Below are 21,517 nucleotides of genomic sequence, written 5' to 3'. Positions count from 1 at the left end.
ATCAGCTTCAATTGTTTGAGGGGCAAAAAGGTTTTCTTTTCCTTCAAAGAAAGATGAAACAATACAAGAAAAGCTTTGCTGTCCTACTCCCTCTCCAGAATATGGACTTCCACTTCCACCAATTCGAGTTGTATTTGTTTCTAAACCAGTTTATTCCAGTTATAATGTGATTATAATCATATAATCTAAGTACTTATTATGTGAACCTTTGAAATCTAGTGTAAAAAGAAAAAATATTCAAGGAAAACAAAGTTGAGTGTTTCGGAAAGACTCAAAAGTGAATTGCTTAAAAAGGTAAAAAAACTGCAATTGAGTTAGGTACAGGCAAGAAATGTGTCAAAAATCAGATGGAGAAATTATAAAAACCTAGAAACATTCTGCATTCCGATGGCTTTATACATGTTTTTAAATTCTTACTCTATTTTAAAGAAACTAAAAATGGAAATTGTGCATTATAGGTAAAAGTTAGACATAGAACTACAGAGCATCTATACTCAAAGAAAACATTAGAAAAAAACAAAGGACTCAAACACTACCAGATTTCAAGACTTAGTATAAAGCTATAGTAATGAAGACAACGTAGTATTGAAATATAGACAAATAAATCACTGGAACAGAAGACAATCCAGAAATGGATTCATACATATATGGCCAGTTGATTTTTTGCAAAGGTGACAAGGCAGTTAAATGGGGAAAGGACAATCTTTTTCAACAAATGATGCTGGATACCTGGATAATAATATGTAAAAAATAAAGAAATCATAAACTTTATCTCGTACCATATAAAAATTTAACATGAAGTGGATCATAGGTTTCAGTGTAAGAGCTAGAACTACAAAACCTCTAGAAAAAAACTTAGAATATCTTTTTGACCTTGGGTATGGCAAAGATTTCTTAAACACAACACCAAAAGCACAAACTATCTTTAAAAATCAACATATTAGACTTCATCAAAATCTTAACCCTTTCCTCTTCAAAAACCATGACCATGAACATGAAAAGGCAACCCACAGACTGAGACAAAATATTTTATATTTGTTCAAGGACTTATGCCTAGACTATATAAATCTTTTTTTTTTTTTTTTTTTTTTTTCCTGAGACCAAGTCTCACTCCGTCCTCTGTCGCCCAGGCTGGAATGCAATGGCGTGATCTTGGCTCACTGCAACCTCCACCTTCTGGGTTCAAGAAATTCTCCTGTCTCAGCCTCCCAAGTAGCTGGGACTACAGGCACATGACACCACACCTGGCTAACTTTTTGTATTTTTAGTAGAGACAGGGTTTCACAGTGTTAGCAAGGATGGTCTCGATCTCGTGATCCGTCCACCTTAGCCTCCCAAAGTGCTGGGATTATAAGCATGAGCCACCATGCCCGGCCTAAATAATTCTTACAACTCAAAATAAGGAAACAGACAACCCAATTTATTTTTTTTTCATTTTTAGTTTTTTTTTTTTAGATGGAGTCTCACTCTGTTGCCCAGGCTGGAGTACAGTGCTGCGATCTCGGCTCCTTGCGACCTCCACCTCGCAGGTTCAGATGATTCTCCTGTCTCTGCCTCTAGAGTAGCTGGGATTACAGGTGCGCACCACCACACCCAGCTAATTTTTGTATTTTTAGTAGAGATGGGGTTTCACCATGTTGGCCAAGCTAGTCTCAAACTCCTGACCTCAAGTGGTCCGCCTGCCTCAGCCTCCCAAAGTGCTGGGATTACAGGTGTGATCCACTGCGCCTGACCCCCATTTTTTAAAAATGGGTAAATTTTTTGAATACTCCAAATTTAGGGACACTTAACCAAAGATATACACACAGCAAATAAATTAAAAGATCCTGCACATCATTAGTCATTAGGGAAATGTAAATTAAACCACACTGAAATACTACATGTATCCACTAGAATGGACAAAATTAAAAAGACTGACCATACCAAATGTTAGTGAGGACATAGAAAAACTGGAACCATCCTATACTGCTAGTGGGAATGCAAAATGCTACAATCACTTTGGAAAAAAAAACTGGTTTGGCAGTTTCTTCAAAAGTTAAGACATATACCTACTGTAAGATCCAGTCATTCCACTCTTAGGTATTTACCCAAGATAAATGAAAACACATGTTCATACAACGACTTAGTCACAAATGCTCACACCAGCTTCAGTTCGAATAACCAAAATGTACAAATAACCCAAATGTCCATCAGCAGATTAATGGATAAACAAATTTTGGCAAATACATACAATGAAATACTACTCAGAAAGCAATCAGACGAATCTCAAATAATCATGCTGAGTAAAAGAAACTGGGTAAAATAGGACATGTCATGAAGGGGATGAGGAATCTCTTGGAGATAATAGATACGTTTACCATATTGATCGTTGCGGTGGTATTATCGGCACAATGTGTCAAAATTTATCAAACTGACCACTTTATTTTTTTTTTTCATTTTTTTTTTTTTTTTGAGATGGAGTCTCATTCTGTCACCCAGGCTGGAGTGCAGTGGTGCAATCTTGGTTCACTGCAACCTCCGCCTCCTGGGTTCAAGCGATTCTCCCACCTCAGCCGCCCGAGTAGCTGGGATTACAGGCACCCACCACCAATGCCTGGCTGATTTTTTTGTATTTTTAGTGAAGATGGGGTTTCGCCATTTTGGCAAGGCTGGTCTCGAACCCTTGATCTCAAGTAATCCACCCGGTTCAGCTTCCCAAAGTGCTGGGATTACAGGCATGAGCCACCAAGCCCAGCCAAATTGTCTACTTTAAATATGCAATTTTAAATATGCCTTAAGAATTTGAAAAAGGAAATAAAAATTAAACATATTTATGTCTTTAAATGTCCACTTTAAATATGCCAATTATATTTCAATAAAAATATTTTAAAGTTTATGGTGTATAGATACATATATATCATATATATATAATCTTTTATGATTCCCTGCTGTAATTTTTTTATTCACCAACCAACTACAGGTTCCAATAGTGTCAAATGAGAGGGCTTCTACTCAACTTAGCCCCCAACACTCACTATCTTCACTAGCCCCAGAAAATGTCATCTATGCTCGTTGAAGGATGTCTGCTTTTCTCTGTCTAGAGAATTGTAGTGAGTATCTAGAGGTAATGAAATCTATACTGAATAAAACTAAATTAGCATTCCTTCCACTTCGTATCCATTTTCATAAGGCAAGAGCTGTTTTATTGTAAATTCACTTATATAATGAGAATCCTCTGGACATTGCTTAGTAGGGTTCTATTTGCAATTTATTCTGAACTTTATCCATTAATTACAAGCACAATGCATAACAATCATTACTACTAATCATCAAAATAAACAGATGAAGCACTCAATGTATAAACCTTTTATTTAAAATTAGAGACTCAAATACAAATTAAATAAGTACAATATAAAATAGTAAGCCTTCATAAAACAGATCATAACCACTTTAAATCATTTACTATTTCTACAACAAAATTAAAGAGAAACTTAAATACAGTCCAAAATCAAATTATTTTTAAACTCTTATTGTCAACATTAAAATTATTACAAAACATTCAAAGAGATTTAATTAGAAGATGAACAAGGCCAGGTGCAGTGGCTCACGCCTCTAATCCCAGCACTTTGGGAGGCCAAGGTGGGTGGATCACGAGGTCAAGAGATTGAGACCATCCTGGCCAACATGCTGAAACCCCAACTCTACTAAAAATATAAAAATTAGCTGGGCATGGTGGCGTGTGCCTGTAGTCTTAGCTACTCGGGAGGATGAGGCAGGAGAATCACTTCAACCAGGAAGTGGAGATTGCAGTGAGCCGAGATCACGCCACTGCACTCCAGCCTGGCGACAGAGCAAGACTCTGTCTCAAAAAAAAAAAAAAAAAGGAAATGAACAAAACTACTACAGAGTGATTCCTGCTATCCACTAAAATAAATAAGAATTAAAATTCAATGTGATTTCCATTCATCCACAGATAAAAAGCACCTCATTTTAAGAAGACAATTATCTATTTCTTTCCAAGGTTGTGAGGACTGTTTTGTTTATTTGACTTTTAATTTTAATATGGCACAACAAGCTTGATCAGTAAAAGCAATATTATTAAAAATGTTTAAAATGTTCCTTACAGACCCTTTCCGCTTCACTTCATGAATGAGGGTATCATATATGTAACATTTAAAACATTACGACGCAATAAATATCTTTTAAAGGTATGTGGCAAAATAAAAATACAGTCTGGTTCGAGCTGGTGTTCGGAAAAAATAAAAATACACATTAAACAATGAAGCCTCGGCCGGGCACAGTGGCTCACACCTGTCATCTCAGCACTTTGGGAGGCGGAAGCAGGCGGATCACTTGACGTCAGGAGTTCAAGACCAGCCTGGCCAACATGGTGAAACCCCATCTCTACTAAAAATACAAAAAAATTAGCCGAGCCTTGTGGTTGCACACCTGTAATCCCAGCTATGCAGGAAGCTCAGGCAGGAGAATCGCTTGTACCCAGGAAGTGGAGGTTGCAGTAAGCCGAGACCAGTCTGGGTGACAAGAGTGAAACTGCCTCAAAACAAACAAACAAACAAACAACAACAACAAAAAAAAACAATGAAGTCTCTTCTTTCCTTTATGATGGGGAAATGATCTTATGCATTCTATTTTTCCTTTTTACTGTCTTAATTCTTGAGAAAAAACGTTTTATATTTTTATTATCAATGTTATAAATCTAATTCTAAGACTTTGCACAAAAAAAAAATACCAAGGGAGATAGTATAGTATCTTAAGCTTGTATTTTCCTGAAATTATTGGTAAAAAGGAGAACTAGACTTAAGTAGATAACAGGAAAACACAGTATTATGGTGTTTGTATACACAAAATAATCCAAATAAAAACACATGCTCAAGATGGCACCCACATTATTCCAGAATAAAGTTATTTACATATATACAATTATATGACTAAATAAATGAACATTTTCCTAAAACATGCATATTGTGAAGTCTTTTATAATTAAACTTTTAAAATCAAACTAAATTGCATATTATCAACTGTCATGATTAGAGCTTTCTGCACACCAGGAGAGTTGAAATTTTAACATCTGTTGTTCTACAAAACGGAAGATAAAATGTCATCAAACTCAGCATTTCTCTAGAAAATTTTATATCCCTCAGCAACCTGTCATACTGCCTGTCATCAAATAAATGGACTCTAAAATGTAATTATTCTTTTCAGAAAAAAATTTTTTTGTAGAGAGGTGGGTCTTGCTATGTTGTCCAGGCTGGTCTTGAACTCCTGGTCTCAAGTGATCCTTCGGCCTCGGCCTCCCAAAGCGCTGGGATTACAGTCGTCAACCACCACACCCAGTCTCTTTTCTAAAACTTTAATTTCCACTATTGCTCTTTTGAAATCATTTTAATCAAGTCACGTTTCTTGAAGAAAATTCACTCAGGGTTCTGAAGGAATTAGTTATTTTCTACAAGCAACTCTGTCATGAGTGATAGAGTTGTAGCTCTCTTAGAAGTTTTTTTCCCTCTTTCAAAGAGAATGAGAAATATGCAGAGATTTCCGTACTGACTCACTAAATGTAAAGATTAAGAGGACATAATAAAAGTTTGGACTACAGTAGCATATAGGTTTTCAGTTCATTTGCTACTAACTAGCTATAACTTAGACAAGTCATTTAACATGCTGTGCTTTAGTTTCATCTTTGAAACAAAGAGATTCAAACAGAAATTCTTAAGCTTCCTTCCAACTCTTACACAGTATGATTCTGTGCTTCTGCAGGAATTCTTAATTGATAAACTGAGTCTTCCATAAATCAAGAGAACTGATGTGTACTAAAATAGCACAGCTGAACTAAACCTCTCCTTGTTAGGAAAAAAACACAAAGATCATGTTCAAAGCTCAACTTTCCAAACCTTACTAGACCCAGTCCCTCTTCAGCCAGACCAAAGAATAGCCCATAGGGTTAAAACCAAATATCTTAATTATATAAATTACTTTTAAAGTATAACGTAAACCCATTAAAATATATTAAGTCTATGCCATTTTCCTACATTCTAATTTACAATATTTTCATTTTATCTACATTCAAGATAATATGTACAGTTAAGGAAGGGGCTATTTAATATTCTTGCACTTCTAAACACTAGTAAAAGTTAAATAAAACACAGACGAAGAACAGAATATTGATAATTATCATATTCTGCCAAATTGTTAATGAAAGTATGCTGAGTACTCTTTATGGGCTAGAGAAACAAGGCAAAGGTAAAAAATGAAATCCTGCTAACAAGTGCTGATGATCAAATGAATTTAATTATGTTACGCCATTACTTAAAAGACAGGAGGGAGAGGATTTTAGTAGACACCTATTTAGGTAATACTGAATCATGACATTCCAGCAGCTTTTATGAAAAACTAATGTATAAAGTAGTATTTTGGTACTAGTGCAGTGCAGATTGGTTTTTCTTTGTCTAACTATGGACAGCAAGTGAGGCACTTAACTGTAAAATAGAAAAATAGGGTATATTTTAAAAGACATTCAAAATCATTCTGAAAAGATAATTAGCACTGTTGAAAAAAAGTTAGAAATTCCATTTTTATTTAACATGCATTCAATGTTACACGTTTCACTAAGGAAAATCCTTCTGAAAGTAAGATTATTGTTTTATTTATAAGAAACAGAAAATATTTCCTTTTCAAGGGATTCTGGATTTCTAAGAATAAAATCCAAGTCGTCTCAACCTGAGTGCTACGCATTTATAAACTGAGAAAAATACATCTTACCATACAGGAAAAATGTTATGACTATCAACAAATACCATGAGCTGGGAGCAGTGGCTCCTGCTTATAATCCCAGATACTCAGGAGGCTGAAGTGGGAGGATCACTTGGGCCAGGAGTTCGAGGTTATAGTGAACTATGATCATGGCACTGCACCAACAGAGCCAGATTCCATCTCTTTAAAAAACAACAACAACAAATGCCACATACCATGTAATCCTCAACTTTATCCTTGAAGGATCAGATGCTTTTATTTTATATAACTTCAAAGAAGGGCACCTAACGACTACAACAGAATAATTAATAGATATTTAGCACCTAAATTTAGAGAACACTTAAGTATTGCCATAGTTTTAAATAGCTGTATATCTGTACGTTGAGGGAAACCAAATACATATTGTTCAATGATATTATCCTTAATTACAAATGCATCTACCTACAATATTCAAACACAAATCTTATTTCTCCCTTATTGCAGACATATATGTCCCTTTTAACAAGTAAAGGGAGGTTTATTATTTCTTCACCATCATTAAATTGTCTTCCAAATGTGGCACTTTTTCAGGTTAGACAAAAAGCAGTTCCTAAAAAGTCATTCATATTCGACCATTAGTATTACTTTAAATGTTCTTCTCTATGGGACAGAGGTCAAAATTGAAGTGAATGGCCGTAGACCTTCTGTTGAAATACATAATATAAGCAGGAACAGAGGAGATGAACATGCATTAATTTCTGACAATATATTGGCACATAAATGCTTATCTATAGGGTGAAAAAGCACTTAACGAAAGGATAAATATTTGCCATGACAGTATTTCAAGTGAATGGAGACTAGTGTTTCCTTTCTTCATATCTAAGTGAAATATTCTTATGTTGCATAAGTAAACTTGACTTTAATTCTGGATAGAACACTTTACTTCATATGTTAAAACTGATGCATGACATTAACTGAAGTTTTCCACGAGACAATTTAATCATTCCCATTGAGAAATCTTATAATCCTACCTTTTCTTAATTTACTTATAGAAAGGCTTTCCTTGACTCCAAAAGGAGGGAAAAAGGCTTTAAAAAAACATTTTACACCAGGGAGACTGGCAAATTTCAATAGTTCACAATCCTCATATTTCTCATTTATATTTGCTTTATCAAATTTCATTCCCTACTATATAATTAATTTTCTCAGACACAGAAGAGCCAAAATTCTCTTATTTATATATTTAAGGTATTTTTTTCTATTTTCTTTAATATATGCTAGCTTATTTTTGAAAGTAAATGAGTACATGAAAGAAACAGGAACATTGTTGATGTAATTCAGTTAAGAAATAAAGTGCATATAGCTGTCAATATAAGTAGTTTGGTACCTTACAGCTAAGTAAAAAGCTAACAAAATCAAAATGAAAACTCAGCTCAATATCTAGAATCTGAAAAATATGAGCCATGAATACAAAATCTATATAAATAGTAACAAAATTAGGGGTAGGGAGTACTCCCCTCCAAAAAAAAAAAAGGCAACTGAAAGTATTTTTAAGAAAAGTTAAGTGGGTATCTGCTTCCCAAAAGACCACAACATGCTACACAGTAACACCAACATGCAATAGCTGAAATGCAGAATCACATTCTGGCTGCTGCCCTTGAACTTCTGCATTTAATTTAGAATTCTCTTGTGTCTGGCTAATTTCACCTTGCAAAGGAGGAGATATGCCATGACTCTCATCTACAGAAGCACCGTCAGACAAGGTATCTAACTGTACTGGGAAACAAGCAATGTGAAGTTTACTATCTCTTGTCTCTCTATCAAAACTGGTCCTCTCATCAGCATCTTCCAGCTGTTGAACTGAAGTTAAATACTGTTCAAGCAGACTATTGTCCTGCTCATTATTTGAGCTTTCCTTATTCCATTCACCATGTTCCTCACTAACATCCCCTAAATCTGATTCTTTGCCATATCTCACTGTGTCAATGGAATTCCCCATTATGGAGCTTTCACTGCCTTCTGTGGAACTTTTCTCAAAATCCAACGAATCCTGCAAAGAATGAACTTGTTCTGTTAGAGAGGAATGAAAACCAGAGTCTGGGAATTCTGGTAATGATTTATCTTGAGGAGCTACATCAGAAGCAATGAACCAATCAGCATTTTGATCAGAAGAGGACTCCTGGCTTTGGGTAAATAATGGAGGTTTCGATGACACAAGAGTACTTGATATAGGAGGAACATCAGTATGCCAGGAACTTAGACGCTGGTCCACTGTCTGTTGCCAAACCTGTAGAGACCTTACCTATAAACCAGAGAATACAGTTGTATTATAAAATAAAAAGTGTCTTTTTTGTTTGTTTTTGAGACAGAGTCTCGCTCTGTCACCCAGGCTGGAGTGCAGTGGCACAATCACAGCTCACTGCAGCATCAACCTCCTGGGCTCAAGTGATCCTCCCACCCCACCTCTGCCTCCTAAGCAGCTAGGACTCCAGGTGCCCACCACCATGTCTGGCTATTCGTTTTCCCTTTTTTTTTTTTTTTTTTTGAGATGGAGTTTCGCTCTTGTTACCCAGGCTGGAGTGCAATGGCGCAATATCGGCTCACTGCAACCTCCGCCTCTCAGGTTCGAGCAATTCTCCTGCCTCAGCTTCCCAAGTAGCTGGGATTACAGGCGCCCACCACCACACGTGGCTAATTTTCTATTTTTAGTAGAGACAGGGTTTCCCCATGTTGGTCAGGCTGGTCTCAAACTCCTGACCTCAGGTGGTCCACCCACCTCGGCTTCCCAGAGTGCTGGGATTATAGGCGTGAGCCACTGTGTCCATTCATCTGGCTAATTTAAAAAAATCTTTTTGTAGAGATGGGGTCTCACTTTGTTGCCCAGGATAGTCTTGAACTCCTGGGCTCAAGCAATCCTCCTGCCTTGGCCTCCCAAGTGCTGGGATTACGGGCACAAGCCACTGCACCCCACCTGTCTATTTTACAATTTTCCTTTGAGCTCTTTTCTCCAGCAGTCATGAAGTTGGCAAATGGTAGAATTGGAGCCAGAAACTGCTGACTCCCTTTATCTTTTCCATAGCATCCCAAGTCTAAAACCAGACTGGCACAAATGGTACATGTCCCTGGTAACAAAAGGCCTTCACCAGGAGTGGGGATGGGCCAAACCAATTCCCTTGCTTCTATTAGAAAAACAGCCAGAAGCACAACAGTACATGTCTAGCTGACTAAGGGGTCAATAATGCACAACAGTACATGTCTAGCTGACTAAGGGGTCAATAATGTATTCAAGATATAATGAGGCAGGCCGGGCGCGGTGGCTCAAGCCTGTAATCCCAGCACTTTGGGAGGCCGAGACGGGCGGATCACGAGGTCAGGAGATCGAGACCATCCTGGCTAACACGGTGAAACCCCGTTTCTACTAAAAAATACAAAAAACTAGCCGGGCGAGGCGGCGGGCGCCTGTAGTCCCAGCCACTCGGGAGGCTGAGGCAGGAGAATGGCGGGAACCCGGGAAGCGGAGTTTGCAGTGAGCTGAGATCCGGCCACTGCACTCCAGCCTGGGCGACAGAGCAAGACTCCGTCTCAAAAAAAAAAAAAAGATATAATGAGATCTATTCAATAAGACAGGTTAGAGCCCTTGATATAAGTAGATCCCTGTAAAATAAGTCTCATTTTAGATACCCAGGTAGAGATTAGAGTTTTTAAGTATTATCTAACAATACAGTATATGCAACTTTCTAAAATACCTAAAAATATACCAAATTATTGATAATATGACCTCTACATTTCTAAAGTATAACAAAAATTCCAAAATTTTACTGTAAAAACTGCAAACAGGAAAGCAATATGTACAGTTTTTAGTTTCCCTTTGATCCCCCTCCAAGGTAATTACTGATAGCAACTTGATGCATATCCTTCCATACTTTTTTCTAGGTAGTATTTTCAAATACACAGGGAAGCTGAGCACACTGGTCTGTGCCTGTAGTCCCAGCTGCCTGGCAGGCTGCAGCAGAAGGATCACTTGGGGAATTCAAGGCTGTAATGCGCTAGTGCTGTTTTTTTTACTAAACAGTATTATTTTGGAGATCTTTCCATGTCGGTCAATACTATTACCTTATTCTTTTTAACTGTTCCATCGTATTCCACAGTATTATTACTCTATAATTTAACCATTCCTCTATTGTTGGTAACTACAAAACCTTACAAATCAATAATTATGTTTTCATTTTATAGGTCAAATCCTATTATAACAAATTTGGCCAGGTGATGTGGCTCACTTTAGGAGGCTGAGGAGGAACATTGCTTGAGCCCAGAAGTTTGAGACCAGCCTGGGCAATATAGCAAGACCCAATTTCTATAAAAGAGAAGAAATGAAAATTGTATTAAAATATTTTCAAGAAATTATCATCAAGAAGTATTTGATGTGATACAATGCTAGTAAAACCAACTGCCTAAATTATCCCTAAAATATGCTATTATAGGATTCAAATACTCTCCTATACAGTTATGTATACTTTTTAGGACGTGCATATTGTAGCCATATGCCATCTTAATCATCATTCATTCAAATATTCCCAAAAGACAGATCAACAGCTACATGAAACTTCAAATTGGGGATGTTGTATCTACTGGAAAGCTCTAACAGCCTTCAATTAAGCCACTTTCCTCCTGCTTTATACTATTTTATTTTTCTTATCAACACTGTCAGAACATTTTTCTTCAGATTAAATAAAATGCAACAAAATTCACTGTCCTAGTTCAGAGTTAGTGGCAAAGAACACAAGCCATACCCTTAACCTTGAACAAGAGTGCTTAATACACCTGAGTACTCTACGATTATCTCAATGAATATACAATTTTTATTTGATCACATATGAGGTAAGTCAGGAGGGAGTTTACCTGGTTCCAAAGGAATCTGAAAGCTTCTTCTTGTACAAATTTTTTAATACGTTCTTCATCTCTTTCTTTTCGTAATCTACAATAATTCAAAACACATTATTGACATAAGGAAGAGTGCTTTGACTCATACTTCCTGTTACAACTAATAAACACACGCATTGCAAAGAGATTAATAATCTAATAGTTGTCTTTCCCACTTTCAGAATATCTAAATTAAAACCTTATGTTATTTTTATTTTTTTAAACTCAGAATCAAAATGTAACAGTTTTATAAGTGACATTATAAACTGTGACTCAAAGTAGAAGCCAAATTAGATATGACTGAAATACAGGTATTAGTTCTACAAAGTATTTCCAGTAATAAAATGTTAAATGGCTCTTTGTCTGGCTTCAGTTTCTCAGCCAAACAAACCGAAGCAACAGAGAGTGCAAAAAAGGAGTGGCTATCCAAAGCCTCCAAAACAATTAAGGGTCACACTTAAGTATTCATGATCGCAGCTTGAAACACCCTCTCCTAAAGACTAATCCCATCAAACTTCACTATTCTGTTTGCCCAAGTCTCTGACCTACTCCCTGCTAATAAGAGACCTCCCATCCATTATTCCTCATTCATTAAAGTCTTAGCTCTGGGCTCACTGCTGTTGTCTCCATACTCAGGCCCATCAGCAACCTAAGACTCCTCCTTTAGTGATCCATTATCACCCAAACTGTCAACACCATTTTGTTCCACACCTCTGACCCAATTCTCCACTTTCTCTAGCCCCCCAAGCCTTTCTCCTGTGCCATCTATCTAGGACTCCTGAATTATAATCAGCAAAATCCCTTATATACTGCATCTCTCTCTGAACTTTTCCTTGTCCAAAGCAGACCCACTTCTGAGAGCACTATAGCCCTCTGAAGTAGAAGCTATTTTTCCCTCTCACACATCAGGGTTGAAAGATTGCTTCTCACTGTTGTTTTCAAATGATTCTTCATCTCCCTCCTTTAACTCCTGCCATCCTGCTAAATTTCCCAAAATTCTTTGTCAAGTACTGACCTCCCACCATCTGCTCCCGTTCACTGAAGTCTCAGCACCAGGCTTTCTCTTTGCCCCATACCTGTCATAATTTTTGGAGAACTCAACATTCACATGGATGCTCTAACAATAATGTTAGTCACCCATTCTCATAGTCTCACCCTAGACCAAATCATTTTGACTACACCACTTTCAGAAATGGTTCTAAGCACCCAACACCAACCACTACTTCCTATCTTCCCAGTTCACTTGCTATTGTACCCTACTGCAACAATCCTCCGTCCAATGATCCTTCCCTCCTGCCTTCAGTTCCCTTTTACCTCATTTAAAATACAGTGGCTCACGCCTGTAATCCCAGCACTTTGGGAGGCCAAGGCATGCGGATCACCTGAGGTCAGGAATTTGAGACCAGCCTGGCCTACATAGTGAAACTCTATCTGTACTGAAAATGAAAAAAAAAAAAAAAAATTAGCTGGGCATGTGGTGGGTTCCTGTAATCCCACCTACTCGGGAGGCTGAGGCAGGAGGATTACTTGAACCCGGGAGGCAGAGGTTGCAATGAGCCGAGATCGCGCCATTGCACTCCAGCCTAGGTGACAAGAGCGAGACTCCATCTTAAAAAAAAAAAAAAAAAAAAAAAATCCAGCCAGCAAGGTGACTCACACCTGTAATCCCAGAACTTTAGGAGGCTGAGGCAGGAGGATTGCTTGAGGCCAGGAGTTCAAGACCAGCCTGGGCAACACAGACTTCATTTCTTTAAAAAAATATATTTTTAATTAGCTGGGCATAGTGGTGCACGCCTATAGTCCCAGCTACTTGGGAGCCTGAAGTGGGAGAATCACTTGAACCCAGGAGTTCAAGGTTATAGTGAGCTATGATCATGCCTCTACACTCCAGCCTCAGCGACAGGGCAAGACCCTGTCTCAAAAAAATATAAAATCTAAGATCTACCATTATTACTCCCTCTCAAATATCTTCAGCTCTCTTGCCCTTCCCCCGCTCTCTCTACAATATCACCTAGGAAAAAAATCATTCCTGGCTGAACCAAATTAACCACACCTGAATCAGAACAGAACAGCTAAGAATTGCCGATGAAAATCATACAACCGGACCTATTATTTTACACTTTTAACCATTTTCTCACATCGTCCAGCAACCCTCCTCCATTTTCCTCATAAGGTCATCCCTAAGATGACTACCTCACACCTCATACTTCTTTCCTTACACCTCCTTCACCCCCTCCTCATTTTCAGGTGCTGACCACATCTTATACATTATTGAAAAAGCAGCAGCAGCAGCAGACAGGACTTTTTCCCATCTCCCACCATCAAACCTACCACCTTACCTGCTCCTGCTCCCATCTGAGGCCACTTCCTCTACTTCAACACTGCATTTCTTCCTCTCTTACCTTCTCAAGAACTGCAATCCTGGCCAGGTGCGGTGGCTCATGCCTGTAATCCCAGCAGTTTGGGAGGCCGAGGCGGGTGGATCACAAGGTCAGGAGATCAAAACCATCCTGGCTAACAGAGTGAAACCCCATCTCTACTAAAAATACACAAAATTAGCTGGGCGTGGTGGCAGGCATCTGTAGTCCCAGCTACTCTGAAGCCTGAGGCAGGAGAATGGCCTGAACCTGGGAGGCGGAGCTTGCAGTGAGCCGAAATGGCGCCACTGCACTTCAGCCTAGGCAATGGAGCAGACTCTGTCTCAAAAAAAAAAAAAAAAGAACTGCAATCCTGCTCTTCCTCTTTTTTTTTTCTGCACCATCAGTTTTTCCCTCCTTATTTATTCATTCCATCAACACATGAACACACTCTGTATCTCTCATCTCCAAAAGAGTATGTTCCTTTAATCTAGATTTCTCCTCCAGATACCACTTAACTCTCTTTTTTCATGTTTTCCTCAAAACAACTCTTTCCAAGAATTGGCTACACTCATCCTTCAAACTCTTTACCTCTTATTCACTATTCAACCCATTCCAAAATGGCCTTCATCCCCCTACACCACTGAAGCTGCTCTTGGGAAGGTCATTGTGCAGTAAAGAGTTAACTCAGCAGGACTGGGATGTTCAAACACTGTACATTGCAAAGATAAGAAGACTGGTCCTTGACTGACTCCTGGGAGATGATCTCCAAGCCCTTGGAATATCCTGACTGAAATAGAATATCTTTATACACCTGGGGTCTTGGTCCACATTAGGTAGTTTAGGCAATCAATGATTTCTAGTCAACATCTGTTGTGTTCACCTGGGGTCCTGAGCCACGGAGTTATCAGTGTGACCTCTAAGTGGCCTGAGGTCTAAATAGTTAAGATCAGTTACATGGGTACTCATTACCTATGTGATTGGCCCACAATAAAAACCCTGGACATCAAAGATGAGGTAACTTTTGCCAGTTGGCAATACTTCATATGTGTTATCATATATCATTGCTGAGAGAATTAAGCCCTGTCTGTACAACACTGGGAGAGAACAACTGGAAGCTTGCACCTCATCTCTCCTGGACTCTGCCCTAGGCACCTTTTTTCTTTACTGGTTCTAATCTGTATCCTTTTGCTGTAACGAACTATAATGACGAACAGAATAATATTTTCCCAAGTTCTGTGAGTCCTTTCAGCAAATCACCCAACCTGAGGATAGTCTGGAGAATCACCAATACAGTCACCAATAGTCTCCAACTGCGAAGTCTAATGCCTGTGTCCTCTCTATGGTACCTCCGATCTCTCCTGAAACAGTTTCTCCTGTTGAAGGTGGAACTCTCCTAGTTTTCCTACCACTCTGGCTGCCCTTTCTCAGTATCCTTTGCTGCCTCTTCCTCTTCTACCTGATAATACCAATAAATATTACTAGTCGCAATATTAATGAAATCCTAACTTTCCTGGGTTAGCAGTCAGTAAAACACATGAGCCATGGGATTAAGGAATAATCCTATTGTAGTCCTATAGAATTTTAGCCCCTTCTGAATCCCTGCTATTAATTTTTATGTCATGTACTGAATTCCATGTAGACTTCATCATTTTCTCATTTTTATACTTAGTTTTTCAATGTTTTCTGTACCTTTCTATGTTTAGAATTACAGATCCCTATAAAACTCACGTTCATTGAACATTTACCACTACACTGCATCTATGTATCAAGTCCTTTGCTGGGGATAGAGATGCAGCAGACAGAACAGATGGTCTCTGCTCTCCAGATGCTTTCAGTACACTGTAGGAGACAACCAAACCAACAGTGGCTACATGGTATGAAAAGTGTTATAATCACAGACGCACAGTGTTCTGAATCAACTGTAAGAATCTAACACCCTCAAACCAGCAAAACAGTACATCGAAAGGACTTCTGACCCACCTCCTTATTTCATCAGTTAAGCAGACAATGTGCTCTTGCATTCTGCGTAGCCGGATTTCGTAACGCACATCTTTGGCTTGAGGGTTGTAGTTCCTGGCATAAAATCCCCGCCAACAGGCCTGAAGCTTGGTGGCTGCATCATTTAATTTCTGAAGGGCAACTTTGTCTTGTCCCAAAACAACAGATCTCTGGGTTAAAATCATGGGAACTTTCTCTGAAGTTGCTTGAGATATGGTTTCTTTATTTTCTGGTTGTGTATTTTCTGGTTTCTTTATGTCTGGTTGTTTCTGTCCAGCTGACTCAGGAAAAAATGTAAGACTGTGGTTATCATCCTTCAAGATAGCGCTGATTATTGTTGGCTCAGAACAAGGTAATAGTCCAGCTTTCTCATTTACCTCTGTATTGATTTCACTTCTCATCATTGGTACAGAATTCTCATTTGCAGCCCATAAAGGCTTTTCCTCTTCCTTATCCAACACCTGGCTTTCCAGCCCTTTCACAGATTCATCTGCAACACCATCATCTTCTAGGCCCAAGTTAATGCCCTGCAGTCTCAGCTCAACTGTAGGCGATAGTGGCGATAGTCCTGATGCAACTGGCATAAAAGTAGACTCTGAAGAGAGAAGACTACAGTTTAACTTGTCCTCATCTGTCTGTATGTCTTCCAGGTGCAGATCATTTCGAGAATATCTTGTAGTATGTACAGAGGCTGGAAAATTATTCTTAACCGCAAATAACTGATCATCATTACTGCTTATCCCAACCCAAGAATTGACTTGAATGACGGGTTCTAGAAGAATCAACAGAGTATCATTTAAACCACTAAATATTTACATTTTAGTTATGTCCCTTTAATGAAATCTATTCCTTGAAATAGAGTAAAATGCGAAAAAATCCCCAGTGATTTCTTCCAATATGCCTAAAACATCAGACCAAACATTTTTAAGAAAATGAATTCTTGTGATAATTAGAATATTCATCAAAGCAGCAGGTCTATACAAAAGGTAGCAGTCCTTGAAATGTTTCTTAAAATTAGAAATATAGCAGCTATAATATACATACATATATAGGTGTGTATATACATAGATATGTATAAGATCTAAATGATTACTGAAGTTAGCAAACTAACAAAAAATTATGAAAATATGCACCTTTTTCTGCTTTATGATGCCAGGAAAATTAAACAACTTGGAGAAAAGGGATCAGAGATAAATTAATTTCTTACCACTTTCCTGGGATATCTGGCAATCTTGAACAGGGCTTGAATGCTCAGGAATAAGGGATGCCCTTGTTTCAACAGGAACAAGAGGAGACAACTCTTCATTTTGGCTTTGGTTCATCAACTGCCTCTGGTGAAACCTAAAAATCAATAACATCTGTTCTGATTTAACACAAACCAAAAAAAGAAAGATTTTCTGCTTCCTAAGTAACAATGTCAAAAAGGCAGAAGTTTACAAGTTCTCAAAGTAGGTACTTTTAATTACTGCCAAATTATAAATCCTCATTTGAAAGCACTGCATAGAGAAGGTTAAGAAACTTATTTTGTAATTGCAAAGACAGATACCCTCCTATGCACACATATACACATACAAAAACATTTAAAGGCAGGATCTCTGATAAAGAAAGTAAATATTAAATGCTTCTGGCCGGGCGCGGTGGCTCAAGCCTGTAATCCCAGCACTTTGGGAGGCCGAGACCGGTGGATAACGAGGTCAGGAGATCGAGACCATCCTGGCTAACATGATGAAACCCCGTCTCTACTAAAAAATACAAAAAACTAGCCGGGCGAGGTGGCGGGCGCCTGCAGTCCCAGCTACTCGGGAGGCTGAGGCAGGAGAATGGCATAAACCCAGGGGGTGGAGCTTGCAGTGAGCTGAGATCCAGCCACTGCACTCCAGCCTGGGCGACAGAGTGAGACTCCGTCTCAAAAAAAAAAAAAAAAAAAGCTTCTGGCAATACTTTTTCTCTTTTTTTCACTGTACCTTTGAAGGCAGATACACCTCTTAAGTATCCAAAAACCCACAAGAAACACCTACATTAAGGAACAAGTAGGTCGGGCATGGTGGCGCGCACCTGTAATCTCAGCACTTTGGGAGGCCAAGGCAGGTGAATCACTGGAGCTCAGGAGTTCAAGATCAGCCTGGGCAACATGATGAAACCCCGTCTCTACAAAAAATATAAAAAATGAGCCAGGGCATGGTAGTGCATGCCTATAGTCCCAGCTACTTGGGGGTCTGAAGAGGGAGGATCAATTGAGCCCAGGAGACTGAGGATGCAGGGAGCTGAGACTGAGGATGCAGGGAGCTGAGACCACCACTGCACTCCAACCTGGGTGACAAAGTGAGCCCCTGCCTCAAAAAAAAAAAAAAAAAAAAAAAAAGCGGGCGGGCGGGGTGGGCCAAGGGCAGACACAGTAGCTCATGACTGTAATCCCAGCACTTTGGGAGGCCAAGGCGGGCAGATCACCTGAGATTAGGAGTCCAAGACCAGCCTGGCTAACCTGGCGAAAAACCACCTCTACTAAAAATAAAAAATTAGCTAGGTGTGGTGGCACATGCCTGTAATCCCAGCTATTAAGAAGGCTGAGACACAATAATCGTTTGAACCGGGAGGTGGAGGTTGCAGTGAGCCGAGATCACACCACAGCACTCCAGCCTGGGCAACAGAGCGACACTATGTCTTAAGAAAAAAAAAAAAAAAAGAACAAATATATTTTTTAAAAATCCCATCCCGTTTCCTGGTATAGTAGCTCATACCTGTAATCCTAGCACTTTAGGAAGCTGAAGCAGGAGAACTGCTTGAAGCCAAGAGTTTAAAATCAGCCTGAGGAACAAAGTGAGACCTCATCTCTACAAAAAATTAGCCAAGCACGGTTGCATGTACGTGTAGTTGCAGCTGCAGTGACCTATCTTTGCGCTGCTTTACTCACAGACCAAGAGACCAAGACTCTGTCTTTAAAACAAAAAACAAACATAAAAACCCTGTATTCCCCCATGCCAGATTGTTTGGCTGTTTGCAGTGCACGATTCAGCTTCCCTACAGAAATTGCTGCAGTGACAAGGGGACTGAGTGTCCAGAAATGTGGACCACAGCACTTGCCTCAGGCTTACTATCACCATAGCAAAGACTCAGAGGTATTTTAACTTGTGAATTCATCAGTTGTTAGAAATAAACGTGTTCACCTCTGTTTGCTCAGAATCTTCTCTAGTTTGGCATCCTCTGCAGTTTGAAGACCTAGTGTAGAAGTGAGGGGGCAGACTGTAGCCAGATATTGGACAAGCTGGATGTGCTGGCCAGGCCGATATGCTCTCCCTTTGCCTTGACTATAGAGCCATTCAGCTTTCAAGCTGGAATTGAGGAACATAAAGAAGAGGAGAGGGCACGAGAATAGTCAATATACATTGTCAGGCAACAATGATCTTCCTTCTTAACTTACCTTTATAACACCACTGGATGTTTTTCATAAATAAAATTCACTCAATTTTTTTTTAATCTACCATTCTGACTCATATTCCTCATTCTAACAATGTTTTAACCCCTTTTTCTTGCTTAGGGGCACTTCCATTGAGCTTGGACTAATGGTCCCAAATATTTTTAAATCATTTTCAAGGAAGCAATGAGCATTCTCTCCATTCACTCTGTCACACTGAAATGCCTAAATAGATGCACTGCATTTAAATCCATTAGTTCATAATGACAGTTAAAAGAAAAAAACAACTAGCCGGGCATGGTGGCATGTGTAATCTCAGCTACTCAGGAGGTTGGAGTGGGAGGATCACTTGAGGTCAGGTGTCTGAGGCTATAGTGCTCTATAATCATACCTGTCAACAGTCACTGCACTCTAGCCTGGGCAACATAGCAAGACCCTCATCTCTAAAAAAAACCAAAAAGACAAAAAAACAAACAAAAGTGAACTGGTCACAGTTAGAGGATACTAGTGAACCACCAACTCTTTATTAATTCTATCTTTCCTACACAAACTATGCCAATGCGTAACCAGATAGTTACTTCATAGTATTCCAACTAATAAAAAAAAGAATGATAGAATGTCACCATTTTGCAACCCTTAATGAATTAGCAGATTTAGGCATTGATCATTAATAGCTACTAATAACACAAGAGAAAACTAGACCCTGTATGCCTCCCAACAGAACCCACTAAGTAAAAACTCCAATCACTTTTGCACCAACCTTATAGTCCTCCCCTCAAAAAAAAAAAAAAAAAACCTGAATCTGAGCAAACATCCATATCCAATTTACAGAAAATACAGGAGAGAGGAACATGTCAAAGGACACACGGACATAGCTGGCAAAATGAGCAGATAATGGGAAACTCTATAGGACAAATACTCTGACTTCTTCAACTACAACCAAAAGAAAAAAAGAAAAGCAAGGGAGAGCGAGAGAAAAGAAAGCAAGGAAAATAAAAGAGAAGAGAGATAGATAGATTGAGAGATTCAAGAGAGTCATCTTGGACATCTAGCCAAGTTAAGCCTTCAGATGACTCTAGCCCCATCTGTGATCTGAGTGCAAGCCCAGGAGGCCCCAAGGAAGAACCACTCAGTCAGCACAGCCAACCTACAGAGCATGCCATAATAATATATTGCTGCTTTAAGATGCTAAACAGAGAAGAAAGAAACTTAAGAAATATATCAACCAATTGTGACATAAAGCCTTATTTGAATTCTGTTTCTAAACTACAAAATTCATTTATAAGGACTGAAAATGTAAGCACTGAATATCTGATATTAGGGCACTTTGTTAAATTTTTTTTGATGTGATAATAGCATTGTGGTTGTTTCCTTAAGAGTTCTTCTCTTTTAGAGACATATACTGAAATACTAACAGGTGAAATGATATCTAATCTGAGATTGGCTTCAAAATAGTATAGAAGGGAGAGTGAGTGAAGGTATAAGATGAAGCAAGGGCCGGGTGTGGTGGCGTACACTTGTAATCCCAGCACTTTGTAGGGCCGGTGGAGGATTGCTTGAGCCCAGGAGTTTGAAGCCAGCCTGGACAACAAAGCAAGACTCTGTTTTCTTTTAAAAAAAAAAAAAAAAGTTCAGTTTATTTAATAAAAATAATTACAAGTATTCCTTCCATGGGTCGGGCGCAGTGGCTCACACCTATAATCCCAGCACTTCGGGAGGCTGAGGTGGATGGATCACAAGGTCAAGAGATTGAGACCATCCTGACTAACACAGTGAAACCCCGTCTCTACTAAAAACACAAAAAAATTAGCTGGGTGTGGTTGCGGGCACCTGTAGTCCCAGTTACTCAGGAGGCTGAGGCAGGAGAATGGCGTGAACCCGGGAGGCGGAGCTTGCAGTGAGCCAAGATGGCGCCACTGCACTACAGCCTGGGCGACAGAGCGAGACTCCTTCTCAAAAAAAAAAAAAAGAAGCATTCCTTCCATGGAAATATCCCTGTGGACTAAATCAAAATCATTTAGAATCTTCGTGAAATCCGCTCTAAGTTTCCATACATTCTCCTGCCAAACAAATGGCTTGTTGAAAGGTTGTACAAAAATAG

The 21,517-nt window shown here is 39.0% G+C and overlaps 1 protein-coding gene across 2 annotated transcripts in view; it reads right to left on the bottom strand.

Moving 5' to 3' along the window:
• Window positions 1-3,332: 3,332 nt before the first annotated feature.
• Window positions 3,333-21,517, bottom strand: part of CEP97 (centrosomal protein 97) — a 36,917-nt gene continuing 18,732 nt past the window's right edge. The window contains exons 7-11 of one of the 2 annotated variants that reach the window (XM_025377903.1): window positions 19,169-19,333; window positions 17,212-17,345; window positions 15,987-16,776; window positions 11,626-11,701; window positions 3,333-9,028 (exon numbers count right to left, since the gene is read on the bottom strand). In XM_025377903.1, the coding sequence (XP_025233688.1) occupies window positions 8,324-9,028; window positions 11,626-11,701; window positions 15,987-16,776; window positions 17,212-17,345; window positions 19,169-19,333 (1,870 nt within the window). In that variant the 3' untranslated portion in view covers window positions 3,333-8,323. The remainder of the gene's footprint in view (window positions 9,029-11,625; window positions 11,702-15,986; window positions 16,777-17,211; window positions 17,346-19,168; window positions 19,334-21,517) is intronic. The other variant, XM_025377904.1, reaches the window with a different exon arrangement.

The sequence above is a fragment of the Theropithecus gelada genome, chromosome 2 (assembly GCF_003255815.1).
Source record: "Theropithecus gelada isolate Dixy chromosome 2, Tgel_1.0, whole genome shotgun sequence".
Lineage (NCBI taxonomy): Eukaryota > Metazoa > Chordata > Mammalia > Primates > Cercopithecidae > Theropithecus > Theropithecus gelada.
The sequence above is the reverse complement of the archived record's forward strand: the minus strand, read 5'-3'. Positions and strand labels throughout refer to the sequence as shown.